The sequence below is a fragment of the Seriola lalandi genome, unplaced genomic scaffold (genome assembly GCF_002814215.2).
Source record: "Seriola lalandi dorsalis isolate HSWRI2012SDOR001 ecotype SW California unplaced genomic scaffold, Sedor1 jcf7180002054606, whole genome shotgun sequence".
Taxonomy (NCBI): domain Eukaryota; kingdom Metazoa; phylum Chordata; class Actinopteri; order Carangiformes; family Carangidae; genus Seriola; species Seriola lalandi.
The window spans coordinates 2,713,661-2,722,969 of NW_019525159.1; the positions used below are offsets into that span (position 1 = coordinate 2,713,661).

Sequence of the window (9,309 nt, forward strand, 5' to 3'; positions counted from 1 at the left end):
TGACGTCTTCATACCTTGCCATACTATGACATTTTCAGATGGTTTTATGCTTCATTATACCATGACCTTCTTTGACATTTTTTGCCGTACTATACAATGTCGTTCTTATTGCTCTTACGACCTTATTATACCATGATTTTTTCATATCTTACTATACTATGAGGTTTTATTTAATGTTTTTATGTCTTATTATGCTACGTTATTTGCTTGATATCACGTTCCTTAGCCACTTCCTAAACTTTTATGTATTATTTGCTGACCTTGATAAAAATCACAATATATAGTGTAGCATAGTGGTTAAACTGTGGACTCTCAATGCAAAGGTCAAGGGTTCAAACCCCACATGGTACCTTTCTGAATGGAACTTTCATGATTTCTCTATCCTTTTATGAGTTTTCAGTTATCTCTGGCTATGATGCCTGACTACACTATGATGGTTTTATTCTTTACTACACTATGAAACTTACTTACTACAATTATTATAGTATGTTGTTTTTTCACGTTTTTGCCATACTATACAATGTCTTTCTTTCTTTTTTTGCTTTTAGGGACTTACTGTACTATGACGTCTTCATACCTTGCCATACTATGACATTTTCAGATGGTTTTATGCTTTATTATATTTTGGCAAAAAACGACATAGTATAGTATGGCAAAAAAATTGAAAAAATGACATACTATACTATGTCCTTTTTATTGCATTAAGGGCCTTATTATACCATGACGTCTTCATACCTTGCCATACTATAACATTTTCAGATGGTTTTATGCTTTATTATACTTTGTAATTTTTTCAATTTTTTCGCCATACTATACTATGTCGTTTTTTCACATTTTTTGCCATACTATACTATGTCGTTTTTATTGCTTTTAGGGCCTTATTATACCATGAAGTCTTCATACCTTGCCATACTATAACGTTTTCTGATGGTTTTATGCTTTATTATACTTTGTAATTTTTTCAATTTTTTTGCCATACTATACTATGTCGTATTTTTACATTTTTTCGCCATACTATACTATGTCGTTTTTTCACATTTTTTGCCATACTATACTATGTCGTTTTTATTGCTTTTAGGGCCTTATTATACCATGAAGTCTTCATACCTTGCCATACTATAACGTTTTCTGATGGTTTTATGCTTTATTATACTTTGTAATTTTTTCAATTTTTTTGCCATACTATACTATGTCGTATTTTTACATTTTTTGCCATACTATACTATGTCGTTTCTTCAAATTTTTTGCCATACTATACTTTGTCGTTTTTTCACATTTTTTGCCATACTATACTATGTCGTTTTTATTTCTTTTAGGGCCTTATTATACCATGACGTCTTCATACCTTGCCATACTATGACGTTTTCTGTTATTTTTATGCTGTATTATACTTTTTCATTTCTTGAATTTTTTTGCCATACTATACTATGTCGTTTTTTGCCATACTATACTATGTCATTTTTTGCCATACTATACTATGATGTTTTTTTTTGCTTTTAGAGCCATATTATACCATAACATCTTCATACCTTGCCATACTATAACATTTTCAGATGGTTTTATGCTTTATTATACTTTGTCATTTTTTCAATTTTTTTCGCCATACTATACTATGTCGTTTTTTCAAATTTTTTGCCATACTATACTTTGTCGTTTTTATTGCTTTTACGGCCTTATTATACCATGACGTTTTCATACCTTGCATACTATAACGTTTTCAGGTGGTTTTATGCTTTATTATACTTTGTCATTTTTTCAATTTTTTCGCTATACTATACTATGTCGTTTTTTCACATTTTTTGCCATACTATACTATGTCGTTTTTTCACATTTTTTGCCATACTATACTATGTCGTTTTTATTGCTTTTACGGCCTTATTATACCATGACGTTTTCATACCTTGCCATACTATAACGTTTTCAGATGGTTTTATGCTTTATTATGCTTTGTAATTTTTTCAATTTTTTTGCCATAATATACTATGTCGTTTTTATTTCTTTTAGGGCCTTATTATACCATGACGTCTTCATACCTTGCCATACTATAACGTTTTCAGATGGTTTTATGCTTTATTATGCTTTGTAATTTTTTCAATTTTTTCGCCATACTATACTATGTCGTTTTTTTTACATTTTTTGCCATACTATACTATGTAGTTTTTTCACATTTTTTGCCATACTATACTATGTTGTTTTTATTGCTTTTAGGGCCTTATTATACCATGACATCTTTATACCTTGCCATATTATGACGTTTTCAGATGGTTTTATGCTTTATTATACTTTGTCATTTTTTCGCCATACTATACTATGTCGTTTCTTCAAATTTTTTGCCATACTATACTTTGTCGTTTTTTCAAATTTTTTGCCATACTATACTACGTCATTTTTATTACTTTTAGGGCCATATTATACCATGACGTCTTCATACCTTGCCATACTATAACGTTATCAGAGGGTTTTATGCTTTATTATACTTTGTAATTTTTTCAATTTTTTCGCCATACTATACTATGTCGTTTTTTCACCTTTTTTGCCATACTATACTATGTCGTTTTTATTGCTTTTAGGGCCTTATTATACCATGACGTATTCATACCTTGCCATACTATAACGTTTTCAGATGGTTTTATGCTTTATTATGCTTTGTAATTTTTTCAATTTTTTCGCCATACTATACTATGTCGTTTTTTACATTTTTTGCCATACTATACTATGTCGTTTTTTCACATTTTTTGCCATACTATACTATGTCGTTTTTATTGATTTTAGGGCCTTATTATACCATGACGTCTTCATACCTAGCCATACTATGACGTTTTCTGTTGGTTTTATGCTGTATTATACTTTTTCATTTCTTGAATTTTTTTGCCATACTATACTATTTTGTGTTTTGCCATACTATACTATGATGTTTTTTTTTGCTTTTAGAGCCATATTATACCATGACGTCTTCATACCTTGCCATACTATAACATTTTCAGATGGTTTTACGCTTTATTATACTTTGTCATTTTTTAAATTTTTTCACCATACTATACTATGCCGTTTTTTCACATTTTTTGCCATACTATAATATGTCGTTTTTATTGCTTTTACAGCCTTATTATACCATGACATCTTTATACCTTGCCATATTATGACGTTTTCAGATGGTTTTATGCTTTATTATACTTTGTAATTTTTTCAATTTTTCCGCCATACTATACTATGTCGTTTTTATTACTTTTAGGGCCGTATTATACCATAACGTCTTCATACCTTGCCATACTATAACGTTATCTGTTGGTTTTATGCTTTATTATACTTTGTCATTTTTTCAATTTTTTTCGCCATACTATACTATGTCGTTTTTTCACATTTTTTGCCATACTATACTATGTCGTTTTTTTATTGCTTTTAGGGCCTTATTATACCATGACGTCTTCATACCTTGCCATACTATGATGTTTTTAGATGTTTTCATGCTGTATTATACTTTTTCATTTCTTGAATTTTTTTGCCATACTATACTATGTCGTTTTTTGCCATACTATACTATGTTTTTTTTTGCTTTTAGAGCCATATTATTCCAGGACGTCTTCATACCTTGCCATACTATGATATTTTCAGATGGTTTTATGCTTTATTATACTATGACCTTCTTTTGACATTTTTATGCCATACCATACTATGACGTTTTTTGCCATTTTATACTATGACGTTTTTTTGCCATTTTTATACCACACTATCTATGACATTTTTTGATGTTTTTTGCCATATTATACTATGACGTTTTTATCCATACTATACTATTACGTTTTTTTGACAATTTTATGCCATGCTATACTATTACGTTTTTTTGACAATTTTATGCCATGCTATACTATTACGTTTTACATTATATGCCTTTGACGTTATATGACTTACTATTCTATGACTTTTTATGCTTTAGGATACCATGACCAATGACGTATACATAACATACATATGCATCTGCATATCAAGAGTCATTTTACCATATGTGCCACCTATGAGAGGATATATCATAATGACAAATATACATACTCCGGATATTTGAAGATAATTTATAACATATGAAATACTCATAGTAAATCGCAACTTTTGTAAAACAACATTCTACATGTTTGTATATTATTTTCTTAAAAATTTCTTATTAGAATCAAAATCAGAACTAGATTTATTTGTCACTACCATAATATACACTTCAACATACATGGAAGTGAAATACAATATATTATAACAATAGAAATCAGGGTGCATTTCACATTTAAAAACAACAAAAGACACATAATACACAGGACACAATATAAGTGTGGCATAAAAACATTAAAAAATCATGAAAAGAGAGAAGCATTAAGTTAAGTGGACACCTAGAGTGCTGGTGCATGTTATGTGCATGTCACATGGTCACATGGTGTTGGGGGCGGGGATGGGGGGCAGCATTTTCAGGGAGTTCATAGTCCTCATGGCTTGTGGATAAAAGCTATTACATAGTCTCATGGACCTTGCACGGATGCTCTGGAGCCTCCTTCCAGATGGCAAGAGTGCAAAGAGGTGGGAGTGGTGGTAGGGGTCAGACAGTTTTTCAGTGGCCTTCCTGTGTAGATGCCACTGAGGGGAGAGAAGACACCTGAGATCTTCTCTTCCACTCACATTATTCTTTGCAGGGACTTCAGTTCCTGTACCAGATGGTGATGCTGTGTGTCAGGATGCTTTCGATGGTTCAGTGTTCATGATGGATGAGGGGGAATTTGCTTTTTTAGGTTTCTGCAGGAAGTAGAGGCGCTGCTGGGCTTTTTTGGTGAGGGCTGTGGTGTTGATTGACCAGGTCAGGTCATCAGCGATGTGCACCCCAAGAACTTAGTACTGGTGACTTTTTCTACAGCAGGGCCGTTGATGGTCAGTGGGGCGTGCACGTTGCAATCTTTCCTGAAGTCGACTACCATCTCCTCTGTCTTCTCCACATTCAAGGAGAGGTTGTTGTTGCTGTAACACTGCTGTACCAAATAAGAAACCAAAACAAAACAAAGGCAAAATAAATCAAATTTTGCATTTCATAATAAATTTCAAAAATAATTTGATTTCCCAAAAACAAACGACAAAAAACCCAACAAAATAACATTTTCTTGACACAATCACAACCAGCCTTCTACATCAATAAACCTTTCCCATCTTTCTGTGTTTGCTAAAATCATCCTTAGTTTTGGCAATATATCCTTCAAAAATAACTTTTAATAAGCATTCTAAATTGATTAATATTCAAGGAAGCCACATCACCAGCATTGAAGATAAATGTTAACCAAACAAAATAATCAAATTAATAACAATTATTTTTCTGTGTAACATCACTTAACATAACTGAGAAGAAGTCCAGTGGAAAGCTCAGCTGCATTGCATTGCACATCTTTTGAACTTCCCTCCAAAAGGCTGACAAATGACATGACCAAAACAGATATACTGCTGACTCCGATTCAGTAAAACAAAAACAACACTCATCTGTCTCGGCAATACCCCAAATCTTTAACATTTTCTTTGTGGGCAAAAAATTGCTAGTTATTTTTAATAGAAAGAATCTCATAACTGTGTCTACTATTGTTTTATATATTAACTTTAATAGGACAGTCAAAAGTATCCTCTGATTTTTTTATAGGTGCTATATGGAGTAATAGATGTTGAGGTTAAATGAAATTTATAGATATTTTGATTTACCTTGTTTCCTATTATCCATATTTCTTATAGACGGTTGGCATACTAACAACTTAGTCTTCCCATTGTTAATCTTTTGCTTCCAGTCTTTTCCTAAAGCAGAAATCAACCAGTTATCTGAATGAGAGGAACATATCTTACCATACACTTCAATTAACTGGGTATACTTCTTAAGTTTACCATCTTGCCACACAATGTCATTTATAAACCAAACACCATGATCAAAAACATTTTTCCAAAATATTGATTTCCCTTCAATTGATATGATTGAATTTAATCGTATTATTTGCTGTAGAATGTCATCTCGAGTTTCTGGAGGATGATATTGAAAGCACAGCCAGCACCGAATGGATACATTGGGTGGACACTGGATACATTATCAATCAAATTATTCATGCAATGTATATGAGTTGGTTGAATCTGTTATCTGGTATAATCTGCTTAGAAACAATAGATGAGTGCTCTCCAGTAACCTACACAAATAGCAATCTTCATTTAAGTATAATTTTTTTACAAAAAATTTCAAGACAATAATATAAAGTTTCCAGATTTAATAGTTTTAACCGACCATGTTCATAATTATTATGAAAAACTCCTCTTATTGGGGTATTCGCCCAGGGCACCATACAAGCTAGAACCGCCACTGGCTGAGTCAATACACTCTTTGCTTCATGCAGAGAACAAGTGTTTTTTACTAAATATGTTACCTGTAATACTGTTAATCTCTAAAGTGATAATGTGGAAAGCACAGGGATGTCATCGTTGGATTGTAGTTAACTAAAGATGTCATTATTTCTATTTGTTTAAGGTTCGGAGGAGTCACCTGAGCCCTTGCCCATACCTACAGTGTTACTGGGCTATGACCGGGAGAGGGATTTCTTGGCGTTGTCTCCTTTGGCGTTACCTTTCTGGGAGAAGTTGTTACTGGAGCCTTATGGGGGGCAGCGGGATGTGGCCTATGTGGTACTGTGCCCTAATAGCCCCTCTCTGCTGGCTGCAGCCCGGGCCTTCTTCCAGGAGCTCAGTGCTGTTTATGAGGTACGACATTGGATTTTGATTCAGAAGAACAGTACATTGTTACATTTCAACACATATTTGAATGAAGATGGTGAATATTTAATGTGCAATAATAAATGTTTCTAATGAGAGACTGAACAGTTGCCCTGACTGACTCCATTTCCAGACGTGCCGCCTTGGGAAGCACCGTCCTCTGGCCAAGGTGTCCAGGGATGGCCTTGTGCGTGTGGGTGAAGATGTGGAGCCAGAAAAGCTGGAAGAGCTTGATGTGGACCAATGGATGACTGGGCCCTGGGCTGGACAGCAGCATGCCGACAACCTCAGCAAACTTAAACTGTATGCTTATGCCTGCAAACAACAGCTAGGTGAGAATATCTAATCTAATCCAATCTAATCTAATCTAATCTAATCTAATCTAGTTTAATCTAATCTAATCTAAGATTCCATTTTTCCTTCCTTCAGGTCCCCAGCTGTCAGCCCTGCCTCTGGACAGTAGTCTTCTGCTTCCTCCCAAAGCCCAGGCCCCTGCAAACAACACATCCTCAGCCCAGCCTGCCTCCTCTGGGCAGACTCAAGCCTGGGCTCCTGATGGAGAACAAGCTCAAGGTACTGTCAGTTCAGCAAATGCTCCAACCCCGACTGGAGCGACCTCAGGCCAGACCGGGGACACAACTCAAGGAGGGACCAGCGAATCAAAGGGGACCTCTAGTGCCACGCCACTAGCTAATACACCAGCAGAAAACCCTGAACTGTAAGACCTGATCTACTGGGATAAATGATCTAATTTCAAATGTTGTTCTACACATTCGAACCAGTACAACTTATTTCTTCTCCTGCTCTCTTTCAGGACTGCAGAGCAGTCTAGAATTGGCATCCCCACTGTAGGTGACTCAATGGACAGCCACGCCAACCCACCAGCTATTGTTATTTACATAGTGGATGCTTTTCTTAGCTCAAGTGCAGCGAGAAGTGAAGGGGGAGAGGAAGAAGAGGGTGACGAGATAGAGGCAGGTAGCATTTGGCTACTTGGGCTTCTTCGCTGCTACACAGAGATGCTACAGACTTTGCCTGAGATGATGAGACCTGCACTGGTGCTACAGGTACAAAGATACTTAAATTCACAGTAGGTAGGATTAAACAGAATTCACTCTCGCTTTTGTGATCATCATCCTGTTTTCTTTCTTTCTGTTGTCTCTATCTTACATAGGTGGTGTCATGCCAGTATCTTCTCCAGCCAGCCAGTGGTGAGAGCCATTTGTACCTGCAGCACCTGCGCTCCATGGCCTTCTCTTGCTACTCCCAGTGCAGGCGTCTGTTGCCCCAGCAAACACACATTAAGTCCCTGACTGGCTTTGGACCAGTGTCCACTGTCAATTCTGTACTAAAGGGTCCAGAGGTGAAAAAAAATTATGTAACTGTAACTTGTAAATTATGGTAATTACTCGTGACTTTGTTAATTTACTTTTTTAACTCTTCAAATATCAATTTCCTTCTCCAGCATCCAAGCCCACTGCAGATGTATTGTCCCCCGTTCATTCTTGGTCCGACCCGTCCCAAGCAGCCAGAACCAGGAGAAATATGGGCAGAGCTCCCTCCCAAATACAATGTGCTGTATGTAGGATACTGCTTATCACACGACCAGCGCTGGATCCTGGTATCCTGCACTGATCAGCAGGGGGAGCTCCTGGAGACCTGTATTATCAACATTGATGTACCCAACAGGTGAGAAATGGTGTTTTATCACCTGACTTCTGTGCAGAGTTGTCCTTTTTAACTTTCCTGCTTTTGTTGTTTCATGGCAAGACATTTTAATTCTCAGAACTCTCCATGTATTTCATTGTTTGTTCACTTCAGAGCGCGACGACCCAAAGTTTCAGCAAGGAAGATGGGACTACAGAAGCTGTGGGAGTGGTGCATTGGCATCATCCAGATGACCTCACTGCCATGGAGGATTGTGATTGGTCGATTAGGCAGACTGGGGCATGGGGAGCTAAAAGGTGAGTGACATCAGTTGAGAAGAAACCAGAGTCGTCTCGTATTAGTTTATAACCACTGTTATCACTTTGTTTCCCCAAGTGCTACACTGTGGAGTATAAATCAGTGAAAGCCAGAAGCCTCCACACTTGTGTGGATATTATGTCTCTCATTTCCCTCATTTGGAAACATCTATACATACAGTATGTGGTTTGGCTTTTACATAAGTCAGTCCATCTTCTTTCTCCTCAAAGGATGCTGGGATTCCTGTAGTTTGAAAGAAAGCGTTTGGAGGCTTAGCACCCTCCTGTATCTCCATTTCCTAAGACACTATTTCTGGCTTTAAGCAAAGACAAAGCCCTGGCCAGTTCCCTGATATTCACTTGAAGTACATATAATCCTGGGTATACACAAGAGTAACACATATTAAATACAAACTTGTAGCAAACCTTCTTTTAAATTATTATAAACTTGTTCGAACATTTGTTAAAGAATTTTATCAACAGATCAGATGAACTGGGGAATGATTCACTTAAAGACTTTTCATCTCTCACCCGCTCTCCCTCTAAATGTCTCTGCTTTTATCTCTCTCTCTCTCTCTCACGTACA

At 36.0% G+C, this 9,309-nt stretch overlaps 1 protein-coding gene and 1 long non-coding RNA gene across 5 annotated transcripts in view; one reads left to right on the forward strand and one right to left on the reverse strand.

The window, feature by feature from the left end:
• Nucleotides 1-9,309, forward strand: part of LOC111664768 (mediator complex subunit 13L) — an 87,635-nt gene that overhangs the window by 73,382 nt on the left and 4,944 nt on the right. For all 4 annotated transcript variants that reach the window (XM_023419512.2, XM_087177477.1, XM_087177478.1 and 1 more), the window contains exons 19-25: nt 6,518-6,747; nt 6,893-7,091; nt 7,189-7,477; nt 7,574-7,826; nt 7,934-8,122; nt 8,225-8,448; nt 8,581-8,723. In XM_023419512.2, coding sequence (XP_023275280.1) covers nt 6,518-6,747; nt 6,893-7,091; nt 7,189-7,477; nt 7,574-7,826; nt 7,934-8,122; nt 8,225-8,448; nt 8,581-8,723 — 1,527 coding nt within the window. The remainder of the gene's footprint in view (nt 1-6,517; nt 6,748-6,892; nt 7,092-7,188; nt 7,478-7,573; nt 7,827-7,933; nt 8,123-8,224; nt 8,449-8,580; nt 8,724-9,309) is intronic.
• Nucleotides 4,163-9,309, reverse strand: part of LOC111664770 (uncharacterized) — a 31,641-nt gene continuing 26,494 nt past the window's right edge. Inside the window, exons 5-6 of the long non-coding RNA XR_002761453.2 lie at nt 6,614-6,736; nt 4,163-5,000 (exon numbers count right to left, since the gene is read on the reverse strand). This is a non-coding gene — a long non-coding RNA (uncharacterized LOC111664770). The remainder of the gene's footprint in view (nt 5,001-6,613; nt 6,737-9,309) is intronic.